Source organism: Photinus pyralis, unplaced genomic scaffold (assembly GCF_008802855.1).
Source record: "Photinus pyralis isolate 1611_PpyrPB1 unplaced genomic scaffold, Ppyr1.3 Ppyr1.4_LG2, whole genome shotgun sequence".
Taxonomy (NCBI): Eukaryota; Metazoa; Arthropoda; class Insecta; order Coleoptera; family Lampyridae; genus Photinus; species Photinus pyralis.
This window is the reverse complement of record NW_022170403.1, coordinates 53,197,928-53,216,072: the sequence shown is the minus strand read 5'-3', so window position 1 is coordinate 53,216,072 and position 18,145 is coordinate 53,197,928. Positions and strand designations below refer to the sequence as shown.

At 35.9% G+C, this 18,145-nt stretch overlaps 2 protein-coding genes and 3 non-coding genes across 5 annotated transcripts in view; all 5 read right to left on the bottom strand.

The window, feature by feature from the left end:
* LOC116164104 overlaps positions 1–12,418 on the bottom strand; it is a 49,481-nt gene extending 37,063 nt beyond the window's left edge. Inside the window, exons 1-2 of the mRNA XM_031478231.1 lie at positions 12,306–12,418; positions 4,264–4,352 (exon numbers count right to left, since the gene is read on the bottom strand). Of these exons, the coding sequence (XP_031334091.1) occupies positions 4,264–4,352; positions 12,306–12,418 (202 nt within the window). The remainder of the gene's footprint in view (positions 1–4,263; positions 4,353–12,305) is intronic.
* Trnaq-uug lies at positions 1,866–1,937 on the bottom strand. Its single transcript has one exon. It is a non-coding gene; the product is annotated as a tRNA-Gln (tRNA).
* On the bottom strand, positions 2,419–2,490 carry Trnaq-cug. Its single transcript has one exon. It is a non-coding gene; the product is annotated as a tRNA-Gln (tRNA).
* Trnaq-uug lies at positions 4,926–4,997 on the bottom strand. Its single transcript has one exon. It is a non-coding gene; the product is annotated as a tRNA-Gln (tRNA).
* Positions 12,419–15,237: 2,819 nt separating the features above from the next.
* LOC116164995 (venom serine carboxypeptidase-like) lies at positions 15,238–17,084 on the bottom strand. Its single transcript, XM_031479260.1, has one exon. It carries the CDS (start codon positions 17,021–17,023, stop codon positions 15,686–15,688), a length of 1,338 nt encoding a protein of 445 aa, XP_031335120.1. The 5' UTR covers positions 17,024–17,084; the 3' UTR covers positions 15,238–15,685.
* Positions 17,085–18,145: the final 1,061 nt, after the last annotated feature.

The window sequence follows — 18,145 nt, the reverse complement described above, 5'->3', positions numbered from 1 at the left end:
GAATTTGCAGGGATTTTAAAAAGTTATTATTCGAAAACGGTGAGAGATATTGCAAAACAGTTTTCACTACTTTATTAAGGAAAGATCGAATTTTTTATGGTATGCGTAACCGTCTAAAAAAGTGAGACTTCGTCACTTTTTCAAAGCTCTCAACTTTTAAATTTTTAAATATCCGTAACACCATTTTTTCAAATGACACCCCCAATTTTTTTCTTCACTGTTGTTTTCCTTTTTCCGAGACTTTGAAGCAGCCTTTGACATGTATCAAATTAAAAGTCTCGGAAAAAGGAAGACAACAGAGAAGAAAAAAATGGGAGACTTGCCACCAGTCTTTCCAACTCTCATGGTTGCTGAGAAAAAATTATAGAAGAAATCCAAATTTCACCGGCTCCCAAACGAAACACGTTGGACCTTCGGTTTATTTGGAAAAAATTCTTGCTTGGATCTCCTTTACCACCCAATTTTTCTTACATACTTTTACGTACATATATGTAACACCCTGTATAATGCAAAAAGTATCAAACCCTTAGACCTCCGAAATATTGCATTTTCTCTTTGTAGGTATCTCCCTTCAACATTTTCGAGATATTCACAATTGAGTTTTTAGTAGCTCTTTCCGCCCAGAACAAGAGAGGGATAATAAATAAATAACGCTAAAACCCGGCACAAAATAGTACTCAATTTTTGGGGCACTTCTCATAGTTCGAGTTTCTGTTGACGATACGAGAAAGAGAGACCGAGATTTGCGCTTTATGAAAGTTTAAACTGTATGGCAAAATTCTCAGCGGAAAGTAAGTTTTGGGTACCCGAAGTCGGCTACCCCTCGAAAACGCGCGCCTTGCAAAAGGTGGTTAATTGCGCCCATAGGAAAAAAATTCCAGCACGCAGGAGTTTTACAAGATCTTTTCGACGACGACTAGTTGGAATACAATCGGACCAAAACTGTAAAAGAAGAGGAAAAAATGAAAAATCACCACGTTCGTAAACAACGCTAGGGGTTGGCGCCCAGATGTCGCCCCACATCATGTAGCCCCATCCATAAAGTTGGTAGGTACACGTACGCTCCTTCTACAAGCGATCTTTTACGGATGGTCAGCCAGACAGCCAGCCGGCCAAAGAATAATTTTGCAAAAAAGCGCTAAAAGTCAAGAGGAAATGTGAGATATTAAAAAAAGATTAAGAGAAACTTAAGGGGGCCATGAATTTGAGAATCTAAGAAACATTTGAAAGAAACATGACGGCGAACTTCATGAGAAGTTGAAGAACCTTGAGAGGCGTTCAAGCGGAATTTAACAAAAGGTCGAGAATTGCTCAAAGAGAACAAAAGCCCGTTCAAAAGTTTACATTTTTTCAAGTTTTTAACTTAGCAATGAATTTCAAACTCGTGGGCATCCAAAAACGTTACTTTCAGTTATGGTTGCGAAATTTTGAGAATCTTGGGGACGTTACAGATTAGTACTTTGTGTGTCGTATTCGTAGATGCAGAGACACGTGTTTGACAGAGTGCCATTCACTGCCATGGCCAATCATACGAAAATACTCCTCAAGTGGGTTGTGATAATGAAACATTGTTATTAGTTATTAATACATTCAGATAAGCACAGTGAATAAGATAAAGATAAAGCTTTTTTTTTCGTCCAAAAATGTGCTTCTTGGGGCCCAGGAACTTTCACCGTCCACCCATTATAGAACACGTGCACGAAAATTAAAAAATATTTCTACTTCTTGTGCATTAAAAAAAAACTTATGAAAGTGGCAGATTGCCATTTTGTATAATAACGAGCACATAATATTTATATCTTTTGGCAATTAGAATTTACACGTGACACATTTTTATCGAAGTGTTTTTAATAGTAAAAATGTACAGGTTCCACCGAGATTTGAACTCGGATCGCTGGATTCAAAGTCCAGAGTGCTAACCATTACACCATGGAACCGATACTAATCTCCTTAAAAGATTAGTAAAAGCCGATTTAATCTCATATCAATAACTTTCAAGGTTACGATAATAATAAATAAGTTTATCAAATGTATTACTACGTGTTCTAAAATAACCTCGAATAAAATGCAGAATGCTGGTTTAATTTCTGTATGTAAAGATAGAAAATGAAAATTAAAGAAGTGAAAGCATCCTGCCTTGTTATAAAGAGGAATCCATATATGGAGAAATATTCATTTTTGTGAGACTGGTATATAAAGGTGTTAAACTGATCTGAATAGATCTTTCTCTTTCCAAATTTGAAGTCCTCAAATTCTGACGACGTTTCAGAAATATGAAATATCAAAACCTACGCAGCAATGTGGTAAAAAAGACCTACATAAAAATCATGCAATAAGAATATAAGCGTGAAAGACTTTTGGCAAGCAGAATCGACACGTCGCGCCTTTTCCTTGAAGTATTCCAGTAACAAAATTTACAGGTTCCACCGAGATTTGAACTCGGATCGCTGGATTCAGAGTCCAGAGTGCTAACCATTACACCATGGAACCGGTACTGATCTCGATAGAAGATTAGAAGAGGCAAATTGCATCTCACATTATATTTAAAGCTGCCAATGGTACACCTGAATTTCTAAGTGCGCTTTGACGTGTACATGTAAATTTCATGTAGAAATTTAACCGGCTCTGATATAACAGTAAATAGGTTTACCCAAAATCGTCCTTGTCACTTTACTGGCCACACCTGTCACTTTACCGGCCACACCGTCACTTTACCGGCCGCATCTGTGACATTGCTAAATGTTTATAATGACTCCTGTCATCACTGACAGATTGACATTAATCAAAAGTTCCATATAAAAATTGAAATGTTATATTAAAACACGATTTCGGGTAAAATTTAATACAAAACTCGTCAGTAAAATGACATTACTTGACTCGGAAATTAAAGAACTCGGCCCCAAAGGGGCCTCGTACTTCAAAATTTCCTCGCCAGCAATGTGACATTTTCCTGACTTTTACTCGTATTATGTAAAAAAAAATTATGAGACGTAATTATGAGTGCATCGTACGTGTTTTCAAATTACCGTATGCGATAGCTAATTTAATTCAAACGTCTAGTAAAAAGGCAAAATTGTATAAAGATTAAAGTGAATGCACCTTTCCTTGTTATAAAGAGGAATTCTCTAATCACATGGACGCCCATACCTACAGATTGGCAAGAGGAGGCCATTAGCTTTCGTACATTTATGATTCCAACGGAGAAATAATGATTTATTAGTGTGTGTAATGTGTAATTCTTTCCACTAAAAGTGATCGTAGAGTGACTTCTTTATTGGACGGTTTTGTATAAAATGCTTATGATATCTACACGGCACGCGTTATACAGGGTGTCGCACCTAAGACCCCTCGGATCGTAATTCCTTTACCATAAACAATACCAAAAAAAGTAAAATTGTACAGAATAACGCCATATTTCTAATTTTTTTATCGCCAGGGGCGTACTGTATTCCAGTGGCGTATCAAACTTGCGTTTTTTTAAAAATGGAACAGCCCATATTTTATTACAGAAAAATACTTATCTTTCTTGTAACATGTTACACCCTTTAACGCTAATGCTCTTTTCAACGATACCAAATTTGTTCAAATAAAGCAGGTTATTGCAAAAACAATTGAACACCCCACATCATCTTTGTTTTTGAAATAACTGAGTTTTTTTACGAAAATGATAAACTGGTTCTTTTTAAAAATGTGAAAAATTTTTTTAGTTTATTATGCGAAATTTAAATAAAATGCAATTTTAAAATTTAAGATGGCAGTTACGCCCTCTGGTGGCCATTTTTAGAACTTGAAAATAGTTTCCAGCGATTCCTTCATGACTGATTTACCCAATAATTTTTTTTACCCCTGTCTTATACCTGCCACGTACGGTTCCCGAGCTATGGCCGAGGACAGGTCTTATTGGGTCACCCGGTACAGACAGACATTTTTTAAAAACCACTTTCTTTGACTACTATAGGACCATTGAAACGCGTAAATCTGGTGAAATGTCAAAATCAAATTTTGGAGTGATCTCAATAACCTTCCAATTTTTTATTGGTGAAGTGAAAGTAAATCGAATTAGTTTTGTATCATTTAAATAATTAAAGGTACAATTAGTTAGTATATAAACAATGCGAGGCGTCCTTTACTGGTAATAGGCTGAAACTTGAAAACATCGCGAGCTAGGTGAAACTGTGATGCATTGGCCTAAATGATCTGATAAGTTAGTGCCTATGGTACCAGAGATGAAACTGTCAAAAGAAAAATTGAAAAATATATTACCAATGTAGTTTCGTTTTCTTGTGGCATCTAGAATAGTCTTCACGTAACCAAAAGAAGAAAGTAGATTGCATAGCTCAGTACCCAGAGCACTGCAAGTGTTAAAATAAACATTAAAATCGCCACAAGAGAGAATGCGCTTCACTTTATTGCAAGATGGTAGTGGTGGTAGTGGTAATAACAACTATATACAGGGTGGCAATTTGCACGATAATTACTAAGCTAAATGTAATGCTATTTGGTATGGTTGGAAAGCATTTTTTCAGAGCTTTCCAACGACGTATCACACATGGGGGGTCACTATTTAAGATTTAAAAGTTTGGGTGGCTGGGGCGCAGGGGGTTGGAGGGGGTGCGTCGCCAACTATGTCATTGTGATTCCCCCTCCGAATTATCGAAACGGATTTTGATTTTTTAAAATATCTCGTTTATTTACTAAGACATGGGGGGTGGTAAGTTTTGAAGTTGCCACGCAATGTTTTAGAAATTTGGGTATTTTAATCTAATATTCTCGTGCTGCATTAATTGGAAGAATACTAGTTTTTTTGTGATGGAGATTAGCAATCGCTATTTACACACAATGTTTACATAGAACGAGCAGATAGTTTGTGGCTTATTTATAGTACAGTACATATTAATTGAAGTGCTTCAATAGCAAAAATTTACAGGTTCCACCGAGATTTGAACTCGGATCGCTGGATTCAAAGTCCAGAGTGCTAACCATTACACCATGGAACCGATAGTAACTTCGTTTAAAGCGTATCAGAAGCACGTTAAATTTAACTAGTAAATAAAAATTAAAGCAATGTGTGCATTTTTCCTTGAAATCTTCTAATTCACATAAGAAGAACTCGTGCGTTCATGTCAGTACAAAACACATGAAATAATGTAAATAGTATGAGAGTATGGGATTGGAATCTTCTCTTCTGGGTGGAGTCAGGAATTCATGATGAAGATGCTAGCTGATAGAGGTTAACTTCTTCTTTCTCTGGCAATGGCAACTCTTTATTAGACTTTTGTATCAGATCTTCGATTTGCCTCCTTTGGGAAGTGGAGTGGATGATTCGTCACGTGCTTGCGACTCTATTTTGAGGCCACAAATTTACCTTTTCGAAATCTACATGAAAACCTACGTCGTTAGATTTCCCAGCATCAAAGGTTTTTAAGTTATTCAAGATTTTTCAAATTGAATATTGAAATGACAACAGCTTGAAATTCAATTTTCAATTTTGCAATTTGACTATTCTGAAACGCCCGTACCTAGGGGGAAACAAGTACCATTTTTAGTGCACACCAAAAATTTAAATTAATTTACGTTAATTCAAAATAATTCACGTTAATTCAAGTTAAGTCACAAAACTTCAAATTAATTCACGTTAATTTAAATTAATTCATCACCACACCAAAAATTCAAAATCGTTTCCCTCTAGGCCCCTGCGCTTTTTAATTTCCAAAGAAAATTGTCTCTTCCATGGCGCATTTTTTGTAAAATGTTTGTGTGGATTGCAAGAGTTCATTTCTACAGTGCTAATTAAATAATAAACCTAAATAAACACTTATTATGTCTTTAATTTACCTTGTTTCTGTGCTACTTCAAATAAAAGAACTGGCAGACGACGACTTCTAAAATTGTAACTTAAAGTACTACAAGACACAACGTAAAATCTAGGGGCCCTAACACTATCATCTAGGAGGTCTGAGTCTGAGAAGAATGCGAGTGGTATAAAAATCAACGTAATTAATTATTTGAGAGCCTGTGGCTGTTTTTTACATTTTTTTAAATATATAAGTGGAGTAATATGGGGAGGATTTGTATTGTGTAACACCAAAATACAGAGTTTGTAAAAACCAACAATGAAATAAGATTAGAATTGAAGACAAAGGAAATGGAGTGACAAAAAAATGATTAGGACACAAAACTACTCAGTTTGATTTCCAAAAAACGTACTGGCCCTAGAAAAGCGTTGGAATGCAAAACAAATAAAAATTGAAAGGATTAAATATAGATAATGATTTAGCAAAGCAAGAAGTAAGTGCGCACAGTTCAAAAAAATTACCAAGTGAACGACAGTACCTTAGAAACCAATTTCGAAAAAAAATTCAAAGGGCTGTAAATTTTGAACTAGTACCCCAATCTTGGAACTGTTTGAAATTCTATAAGGAAATTTTTTTCCGGGCCGATCTGAGACAATTTGTTTTTCGGGCCTCAAAAAAAGGCAGTGTATAACCTTCCTTTTTTACCAAAAATCGACTACAGCAAAATTTCCCGGGAAAACACTTTTTCTTATTAATTTGGGTGCGTAGAATCCAAATCAATTCGTACTTTTTCGATCAGACTTCTCAATCAAAAGTTATAGACTAGAAACCAATTTCGAAAAGAAATTCAAAGGGCTGTAACTTTTGAACTAGTAGCCCAATCTTGGAACTGTTTGAAATTATGGATTCTACAGGCCACATTCTATAAGAAAATTTTTTTCCGGGTCGATCTGAGACAATTTTTTTTTCGGGGCTCAAAAAAAGGCAGTGTATAACCTTCCTTTTTTACCAAAAATCGACTGCACCAAAATTTCTCGGGAAAACACTTTTTCTTATTAATTTTGGTGCGTAGAATCCAAAACAATTCGTACTTTTTCGATCAGACTTCTCAATCAAAAGTTATGGACTAGAAACCTCGCTAGAAACAAATTTCGAAAGAAAATTCAAAGGGCTGTAACTTTTGAACTAGTAGCCCAATCTTGGAACTGTTTGAAATTATGGATTCTACAGGCCACATTCTATAAGAAAATTTTTTTCCGGGTCGATCTGAGACAATTTTTTTTTGGGCCTCAAAAAAAGGCAGTGTACAACCTTGCTTTTTTACCAAAAATCGACTGCACCAAAATTCTCGGGAAAACACTTTTTCTTATTAATTTTGGTGCGTAGAATCCAAAACAATTCGTACTTTTTCGATCAGACTTCTCAATCAAAAGTTATAGACTAGAAAACAATTTCGAAAGAAAATTCAAAGGGCTGTAACTTTTGAACTAGTAGCCCAATCTTGGAACTGTTTGAAATTATGGATTCTACAGGCCACATTCTATAAGAAAATTTTTTTCCGGGTCGATCTGAGACAATTTTTTTTTCGGGGCTCAAAAAAAGGCAGTGTATAAACCTTCCTTTTTTACCAAAAATCGACTACACCAAAATTTCTCGGGAAAACACTTTTTCTTATTAATTTGGGTGCGTAAAATCCAAATCAATTCGTACTTTTTCGATCAGACTTCTCAATCAAAAGTTATAGACTAGAAACCAATTTCGAAAGAAAATTCAAAGGGCTGTAACTCTTGAACTAGTAGCCCAATCTTGGAACTGTTTGAAATTATGGATTCTACAGGCCACATTCTATAAGAAAATTTTTTTTTCCGGGTCGATCTGAGACAATTTTTTTTCGGGCCTCAAAAAAAGGCAGTGTATAACCTTCCTTTTTTACCAAAAATCGACTACACCAAAATTTCTCGGGAAAACACTTTTTCTTATTAATTTTGATGCGTAGAATCCAAAACAATTCGTACTTTTTCGATTAGACTTCTCAATCAAAAGTTATAGACTAGAAACCAAATTCGAAAGAAAATTCAAAGGGCTGTACTTTTGAACTAGTAGCCCAATCTTGGAACTGTTTGAAATTATGGATTCTACAGGCCACATTCTATAAGAAAATTTTTTTTCCGGGTCGATCTGAGACAAGTTTATTTTCGACCTCAAAAAAGGCAGTGTACAACCTTCCTTTTTACCCAAATAATCCGCTGCACCAAATTTCTCGGGAAAACACTTTTTCTTATTATTTTGGTGCGTAGAATCCAAAACAATTCGTACTTTTTCGATCAGACCTCTCAATCAAAAGTTATAGACTAGAAACCAATTTCGAAAGAAAATTCAAAGGGCTGTAACTTTTGAACTAGTAGCCCAATCTGGGAACTGTTTGAAATTATGGATTCTACAGGCCACATTCTATAAGAAAATTTTTTTCCGGGTCGATCTGAGACAATTTTTTTTTCGGGCTCAAAAAAAGGCAGTGTATAACCTTCCTTTTTTACCAAAAATCGACTGCACCAAAATTTCTCGGGAAAACACTTTTTCTTATTAATTTTGGTGCGAAGAATCCAAAACAATTCGTACTTTTTCGATCAGACTTCTCAATCAAAAGTTATAGACTAGAAACCAATTTCGAAAAAAATTCAAAGGGCTGTAACTTTTGAACTAGTAGCCCAATCTTGGAACTGTTTGAAATTATGGATTCTACAGGCCACATTCTATAAGAAAATTTTTTTTCGGGTCGATCTGAGACAATTTTTTTTTCGGGGCTCAAAAAAAGGCAGTGTATAACCTTCCTTTTTTACCAAAAATCGACTACACCAAAATTTCTCGGGAAACACTTTTTCTTATTAATTTGGGTGCGTAGAATCCAAATCAATTCGTACTTTTTCGATCAGACTTCTCAATCAAAAGTTATAGACTAGAAACTAGTGATTTTAAATTACACGTTTTTTTTAAAGTGCTTAATATTACGTGTAAAATTACCAATTGTTTATCTATTTTATGTAATTTATGTAACTTACCATTTTTTTTTAAAAACCGTAATTTTACAGTAAAATTACCAGTAATTTATGTTTTTTATGTAATTTACAAATATTTTTGTAACATTACCTTTCATTTATGTTTTTTATGTTTTTTTTTCAATATTGTATAAACCTTTTTGAATTTTGTGAGAGTTTGAAAATAAAAACACTTGTTAAATTATATATTTTGGTGTATTAAATAAAATACCCAAGCAGTAGGTATTTCGCCATCACGCGTCGTTTGGAGGAAGAAGTTCCAGATCGCGAATTAGAGGCTGTATCATCTTCATTAAACCAAACTAAATTCAACGGTGAATCGTTTACGTTGGTAATTACGTTGATGATCTGTGGTAGTACCAATCAAAATGTATCAAATAGGTATTACATTTATGTAACTTACAAAAATTACGGTTTTTTTAAATTAAAAACGTAAGTTAAGTTTCATAAAAGACATAAATTACATAAAAAAACCGGCCTCTTGTAAGTTACGCGTAATATAACCGTTTTTTATGTAACTTACAAATCGTTATTTTACAATCCACATCACTAGTACTTATATAAGAAAGTGGGTACCTAAGTATACAGGGTGGGGCATTAAGTGCGTGGGTGAAAGATTGTGGGTTTATTAACGCACATACTTAAAATTCATTTTCGGGACATGTTGAACAGAGACTTGCTATAACTAGACCGCGCTTAACGTATCTAAGGTGTTGTCGACACAGTATGCAACACACAATGCACCGCGGGGCAAAAATCGCTGAGATGATATGCAATATAATGAAATAAGCTGTTATTTTAAATGTTCCGTTCATTAATCATTCTCGTGATTAGCTCGAATTAGTGAACAGATAAATTTCTGTTGAGAATAAACCAATCAACTTAGGTTAACTTGTGCCTATCACCATGTACTCTGTCGATAAATTTTTAAATAATATGCTGATTTTCAACGGATAAAAGTTTAAAGGGCCAATGGATCAGAGCCATTCGAAGAGAAAAATTTACTCCCACCATAGTGCATTTGCGGGGAATGAAGCCGATTTTAGAAAGATACCTACGAAGGTGTTAAAAAATAATGCAATGCCGAGCGTTTTCGACTTTCCCATTCACTTAAAATAACGTAGAACTATTATTCGACATCCTTTACCAGCAAGACAACGGCAATGCCTATTTGCCTATTAGGTATAGACGTAACTAAGTACTTACTGGTACTAAGTATATTTCAGGTTTTGTTACAAGAAAAATAGCTAAGTCTGTTAAATGTTCCATATGTGCAGATGCGATATTCGCATCAGAGAGTCATTCAAAGCTTTTAAAGAAAAAATCGTGGAGGATTGTTGCACGTATCAAGCGATGCATTAAAAATTTGCCAAATTGCTGAAAATGTGTTCAGGTTTTTCATTCAATCCACACCACACCGCGTTGTAAACAAAATGGTTATCAGCAGTCTCAGAAAAATAAATAACAGTTACAGCCCATTTGGGTTTTTGGATAGGCATATATTGAAACAAATCCGCTAAATAATCATATCTTACTACTTACTTACATTTTTAGTTTTAAGAGTATATTTTCCCATACGTGTTCACCACCAAAATACACATATAAATCAAATTAGGACTAGAGTAAGGCAGTTATATACCAATTTAGTTCAAATAAAATACCAATAAATTCGATTAATACAGTTAACAGCTATATGTTATCTTTTTTTGCTACAAAAATTTAGAATAAACATGGCTAAAGCCAAGCTACAGAACGTACGTCTGCCCCGCGAAGAACAGTTGGTTGCCTATCCTATCTTGACAACAGGCGTTTATAGTAAAATCTACGTTACGCGCGGTCTAGTTATAACAAGTCTCTGGATTTTACATGTGCATTGCGAGCCCGAGTGGATTAGTGGAATGTTATTATTTTGCGTTCGACATTCATTGATTGACAATAGTGTTAGCGTAGGTGATTTTAGAAAGTACATACTTTTTTATTATCCCTATGCAAATGCATATGCAAAAAAATAACCATATTTAGCCTATGTAAAAAAAATACTGTTTTATGTAAGCAGTCGACACGTCGCAACATTATTTTCGTTACCTTCTATAAAACAATTTGTTCTTTAATCAAAATCTCAAATAAGCAACGAAATTCAAAGGAACGGTGTGAAATGCCTATTATACCGGGTGAATACTTTCAAACCGAACATAGGGAATTAACATGGGAAAACAGTTTTTCGCAGATTGTTGCTCTCCAAATTAACTTAGAGAGTTCATAATGCCACCATTGGAAAGAAGATTTTTTTCCGCGTTTTATGATATGCAAATTATTGAGGTCTACTTAGTTGCACGTTTAATTATTATTATTTCTATTTCGGTGTTACAATGATGATTTTGTACAACTGTTTTCGGCCGAAAACAGTTGTACAAAGACAGTGATTATAGTCGTTTTTTTTGGTAACTCATCTCTTAAGTTGGCAGTTACTAGTTAGTACAAGTAGGTACTTCGTTGGGTACTTCCATGTTTGAACTTCAAAATGTCAGTCTTACTACGCTGCCAACCTAAAACTTAACGGCATAAAAGTGTTCCCAACATAAAACATGTTAGTTCTAATGTTCCCTATAGTTTCTGATAATGATTTTTTTAATTAAATTAAAGCACCGAAATAGAAAAAATAGTATGAAAAACGCGTGTTACAACGCTTTATTGTAATACTCCTATCTTGCGGACACTCGTGGCTACGCTTCGCGTCGCCACTCGTGCCACAAGATAGTCGTATTACAATAGGTCGCATTGTAACACTTGTCTTTCAATATACTATTTTCTATAAAATCCAGGTAAACGAATAATCAGACAACGTGATCCGGAACTGGACGTGTCACCCCTTGATTATCCATAAATCAATTTTATATGCAAAAAATAAAGTTTGCTTGGTTGTGAATACTAAATAAAATTCCGCCGGAATAAGGTGCGGAAATATCCGCGGTATAGAACAAAAGAAAAGAAATCGTACAATGGAAATGAACCTCAACGAAATCTAAGGATTCACTTGATTTGATAGCTTTAATTATTTTCGAAGTAAAAAATTAAAACCCATTGAGAACCTCGCAAACAATCCTTTTAGACCGATTCATTCTCCTTTGCAAATTGTAACCAACGAAGTTCCCGGCGTTATTATGCTCGAGCAAGAGAATTACAATGAGCGCCACTTGAGGAGCAGCGAATTGACGGTAATAATTAAAATATGCCACGTATTTTGAATCGATTTTCATAATATTTCAGAACGCAGCAAGATAAGGGAGCTGAAAAATGATTTCGCGTTGAAATTTGAAGCGGAAGAATCTTGAAAATGTTAATTAATATTTCAAGTATACTTTCTTGCGTGCCTTTATAATGAATGCGGTTTTGAAAAATTCTTAATCGTTTAATTTCTGAAGTGTCTAATTTGATGAGCAGTGCAACGGTGTACCTCCTACTAAATTCCCTTTCAAATGTGTTAAACGCAAACTCACTTTTCGTCTTCATTTCCGTTTGGAAACAACCGCAACAGCACAAAATTGCTACAATATTTGTCTTATCCATTGTTTATCCGCTTTTTGTAGGTTGAAAAAAGATCAATACTTTTTGAAGTGATGTCATGATCAGATTTTCATTCCTATATAATACAAAGATTGAGCCATTTGAAATATATTTTCAATTTTCCATCTCCAGTTGAAATACTATCTCCGAAAGATTAAAGTGCCTTGGAACCATCTAACAAGAAATATTGTAAATTCGTCGTATAGTCTTTTGTTTAAATTGGCTATTGATTAAGTTGTGGTCTTTTTGATATACAATTTTTTTTCTTTTCATAACTTTATATTTTAAATCGCCTTTATTTACGAACCTTTGAAGTAAGTACTCGTAACTGTCGAAAACAATAACTTGAAGACCCTAAAAATTATCAAAGTCCTCGTGTGAGATCGAAGGGACTTAAGCGCATTTTTGTCTGGTAGATCAGTGATTTATTAGCCAGTATTGACTCCACCATCAATAAGATCTTGTCGAAAGCTACCACATTCCCTTCGTAGGTACCCGCTTCCCACTTCCCGTGCACCCGCAATTCGCTTTTGAAGTTGTGACTCCGCCATCAGTAAAATCTTGTCGGGAGGTACCATATTCCCTCTGTCGGTACCCACTTCCGACGTCCCGTTCACTCGCAATTCGCATTTTGGTGGATTTCGCTAAAAACCCGGTACAAAATAGTAGGTACTCAATTTTTGGGTACTTCTCATAGCTCGATCTTTCTATTGACAACACGAGAAAGAGAGACAGCGATTCGAGCTCTAAAAAACTTTCGGGCGCCCAAAGTCGACTAGCCTTCGAAGCGCGCCGTGCAAAAGGTGGTTTATTTCGCCCCTAGGAAAAAAACAAAATTCCGCCACGCAGAAGTTGTGCGCGTTGACAAGAATCATCCCGACGACACCTATTTGAAAGCAATCGGAGACAAACTGTAGAAGAAGATAGAAAAAAACTGAAAAATCTAAAGGTTACACGCTCGGAGATGGCGCCCAGATGTCGCCGTCCCGAAAGTTGTTAATTACACGGCCCCGATAGGTACATGTACACTCCTCGTCTTTTTACAGCGTTCTTCTACGGGCTCGCATGTACTGCCAGCCACCCAGCCAAAGTGAGATTAAAAGCTACCTTTTTACAAATATATTTGCAAAAATGCGCTAATAATTATATCTAAAAGACATCAATTTCTTGTTATTTATTGACTTTTCCGCTGTACTTATTTAGACCGGAAATTCAAACAAATTACGACTAATGCAATGACAACGCCAAAAAAAACACTCATTGCATAATTTGATTAATGAATATTTATTGAACTTAAACAACATATGGACTTACTTTGTGACGAGTTATTATTTCCCGGTCACCAAATCTGGATACCCAGGAGTTGGTGAGTGTGAGGCCGGATGTGGGGGGGATATAACCACTTTTTTTTATTGACTGAAATCCGTAAGTTTCGATCTACTTACGAGCGAACGTATAAATGGCAGTACTCGGCACCGATTGGCCACAGAATTCCGAACTGGTATTAGGGCCGAAATATCCTGCATTTTACACAACCAAAATTTGAAGGCTTATTTTTGACCATACTGACATAAAGACCTTTAAATACCATTAACTGCAGTTAGAAACCCACAAACGCACCAAGAGACTTAAAAGTTCTTCAAGATTGGGATGTTCAATACTCTCAAAGATCCTTAAGTACCTTCAAAGACGCTTGAATCGCTGTTAGAGGACTTCAAGTCTTTAGAATACAGTAGGGACTATTGAAAACTCTTGGGGAGAATGGCCTTTGGAAACTGTTTTTATTCGATTGATTTAAAAGGCTTTTAAAGATTCTAAAACCCCAGATCCTCCTGCAGGCTTGAATTAGAGACCCATGTTGACTCTTAAAGACTCTCATACGATTAAAGGTTTTTAAGCAGTAGAAAAAACTGTAGAATTTTCTTGGAGGATTTTGAATACCTTTGATGCGTCTTCGACTCGGATTTTTATTGCCACTAGCACTCGCGCTTCTTTTTAAAATATTACTTGGTAACGTGTTTTTTCGATTTTTTTTGGAAAAATGAGATGCCTTTATGATATTGCGTGCGAATATTGATGTAGGCGTATCCAGGTAGATAATAACGAAAAAGTAATTTAGAAGAGAAAACAATTCTTAAGAGAAAACTGTGAGAGAACTCTGAAGAAAGCTCCAAAAAAATTGCGTATTAAGAGTAATCTTTACACTAATTACTTGCAAACACAAATCCGCAAAGCGTATTCTATGGAGCACAGCCACAGCGCATCACAAGTAGAGAAAAACACTCCCATAATAAATATGGTGATAGCCAAAACCATAAGCCCTTATTCATGTAGGCAACCAACGTGAAGGCAAGTTCGTCTCTGCGCGAGAGGAACGAAAAAAATACGCAGGATCAAATTAAAGAAAGGATGGAATTAGGATTAGTATGGAAAACATCTGCACGATCTCTGGCGGCGAACTAAAGAACTAAGGTTATAACAAATAACTTACATCTTAACTAAACGCGTTTACAAAGGAAATACCTAGGTGGCGTCTTAATACTAAATGAGAGTAAAAATCTGAGAGTTACTTAAACGGAATATAAATTTGGAATTTTACATTGGTAAGAAAAAAACATTACAAGAAGTTAATAAAAAAACCGGTTTTTCTCTAAACGAAATATGTAAAATAAAAATTCAACGGTTAGATATGTAGATTAAAGCGTTTTACAGTTTTCATAACAAGATCGGTGCATAAATTAAATTGCTTAAATGGTACTTCAATCGGAAACATTAGAAGAGTGTGTATTAGGTGTAGAATCATAGGTGAACCTTTTTGTGATGGTTGTGATTTCCAATACTCCTTCTGAGCCGAGGATTTGTATGTTATGAGTGACTTCTAAACGCACCAGTATGTGCGTTCAAAAGGTTCCCTGAAAGAACTGGCAACTTGCATGATAGGCCCGCTAAATGTGTAACTTTTGAATGTCAGAGTTGTAAATTGCTATTGACAAACCATTATACCCCTTCGTTTTGGCAAGAGTCAAAAGTGCAAAAACACATAGATAAAACGTTACCATTACTGGTCCGCTTATAACTTTTTATTTAAAACAGTCAGTGACTTCTCTTCCTCCCATTTGATTCCTAATTATTATTACAGTTCCAAAGATCAAAACTTTTTGAAGCAAAAAACGTGTATTAAAAAATTATCAGTGATAAGATAGGTACCTAATAGAATAGGTACTAGGTTGAAAGTCGTTCATCGTTACGGAACTAAAATTGAGCTTCTTATTAAGAAGGAACGCATGATATCTTCCCATCGGCGTCCGGTACCGTCCACAAAGTTTGTTTATTAACAAACCGTTTCACCAGCTCCGAGACATATCCAGGTTGATCCATTGCAGCGTGCATACCGGCGTTTCTGACCATGGCTTCGTTAAGATTTTCACCTTTCTTGATGTACGCAGCAACATCATCCCCCAAACAAAGTTTTTGTCTTGTAGAATCCTTGTAAGTTTGAATGGACGAGTATGGCAAATCCTCAATGTACGATATAAGTGAACTATACGAATGCTTGAGGTCTAGATTTCCATGTAAAAATAGAACCTTGTAGTTTTGAAGCAAATCTCCCACCATACTACTTTTTGACTCATAGTGGTCTGTGAATAGAGTGGTCATCTCTGTGGACAACTTAAACTGATTGTTAGCAACGTGCAACGCGGTTTTAACGTCATTCTTATTCAGGAACTTTTCCAGTGCTGTCTTAAGTTGGGCATTCTGGTCGTCGGTATAGTCGATATTGGCGAGTGAGTTGTAACCTGCCTTCGTTTTGATTTTTTCGAATATCTGGTTATACGTAGCGTCGGCACTGGTCCAATTCTTCGCATTTAAGTTACTTTTCAAAGTAGTTTCCAGCGCGCTAATTTCGTCCTTCACCTTATCGCTAATTACACCCATATAATAAAGGTGGTCAGAGTACACAATTTGGCGAGCCGGATCCACTAATCCATTTGCAATCATTATACCTTTCAAATTCGTGGGAAGGTCCGACTGTAACTGTTTGGCTAACTGAATTGCATATAATGCGGAGTATTCCTCTCCGTACAGATAGATATCATTGGTTTTGTAGTTATCGAAGATTATGAAAAAGTGATTGAGCGCCCCACGTAAGCGTGAGGACACAAGTAGTATGCTAACAGCTGCATCAGCAGTGGTGGTGCTGTAACCTACTCCAGCTGGACTGTCGATGTAAAGCAAAGAACTGTGTTCAATCCACGAGTTGTCTCTTATGGCTACATTGTCTTGGTCCACAATTTTGAAAGGACCATTTTCAAAAAATAACATTTTGAGGTTCGACGTTTTCGGACCACCTTGTAAGCATAAAATTATTGGAGCTGTATTTTTATTTACCTTAGCCGGGAAGAACCAATAAAATAGCTTCGTTTTATGGCTAGAATCTGTCAGCAAGTAACCTGAGTAACTCTCCACGTTACCAAATTGTGAATAATTAACTTTTGCCGCATTTCGATCCGATTCTGACCGCAGTTGTCTGGATGTAAGGGGCTGATAACCGTAAACGACATAAACGTAACTCACAAAAATTGAACAAACTACCCATGTAGGAAACATTTTCTTAGCGAAACTTGTACACGTCGGTTTACTCAACCGGCGTCTTTATATACTCCTTCATTTACCGGCATCAAGTGTTTTGCGATAGGTTTCTATTTTCACTTACATTGTCCCATCTTATCAGATGAAGTGGATTATTTTTTCCGTTTTCGTGCTTGCGGCAAACATCACCGCGTCAAAACAGATTAATTAAGTCGCCTCGAGTTGTTTTGAGCACGTTTTAATCATGTATAAATTGTGTACGGACAGACGGATGAACGTATAGTTTACTATACCTAGTGGGCGATCTCGGTGATAGTTCATGTATATTTGTTACTGATGACTTTAGTGGTGGTATATAGTAGTTTTTCCACTTCTCAATAAATTCCATGGATAACATTGCTGATCTAATCGTTGTCAAGGTACTTATTTGCCAAATAAATTTATCGAGAGATGGAAAGATTGGCATTTAAGCTAATACTTTTGTTTTTTTATAAATATATCTCATTTTTCAATTAAAATGATTAATGGTGTTTGCGTTTGAAACACTAATTAGAAAGATCTTAATCGAAAATGACGCGTGGCAACTCAAAAATTATAAAAATTGGCTATGGCCGGTTTTGCGAAAATGATAAAATTTTACCACATCACTTTTTTATTTATTATTATTTATTTATTTATTATCTCTCTCTTGTTCTGGGCTCTCAACAGGCTTGCGCCCAATTACAGAGTGGCCCATTGCATTGTTCATTTAGAACAGATTCCCACGCCTGCCAGAATTCAGAAGGGCTTTTCACCAAGCGAGCCTATCAAGGAGTACAACACTTGGCGACCTTGCAACAGTTGGCAAAAGAAGAGACTGAGGAGAAGCGGCAAAAGTCGTAAAACGAGACTTCTATATGGACGATGCGAAGTGCCTTCAACAGCAGTTGATCGAGTTGCTGAAGCGCGGAGGGTTCAAACTTAGGAAGTGGAAAAGCAATTGCAAGGAACTCATTTCCACCCTTCCCGACGAGCTACAGGAAAAGGGGTTTATGGATCTTGGACCAGAGGACATACTGGGCGTACAATGGGCACCGATCCAAGATGTATTTCGTTTCAAAGCAGACCTACCTCCGGAGAACACACCTACCAAGCGAAGGG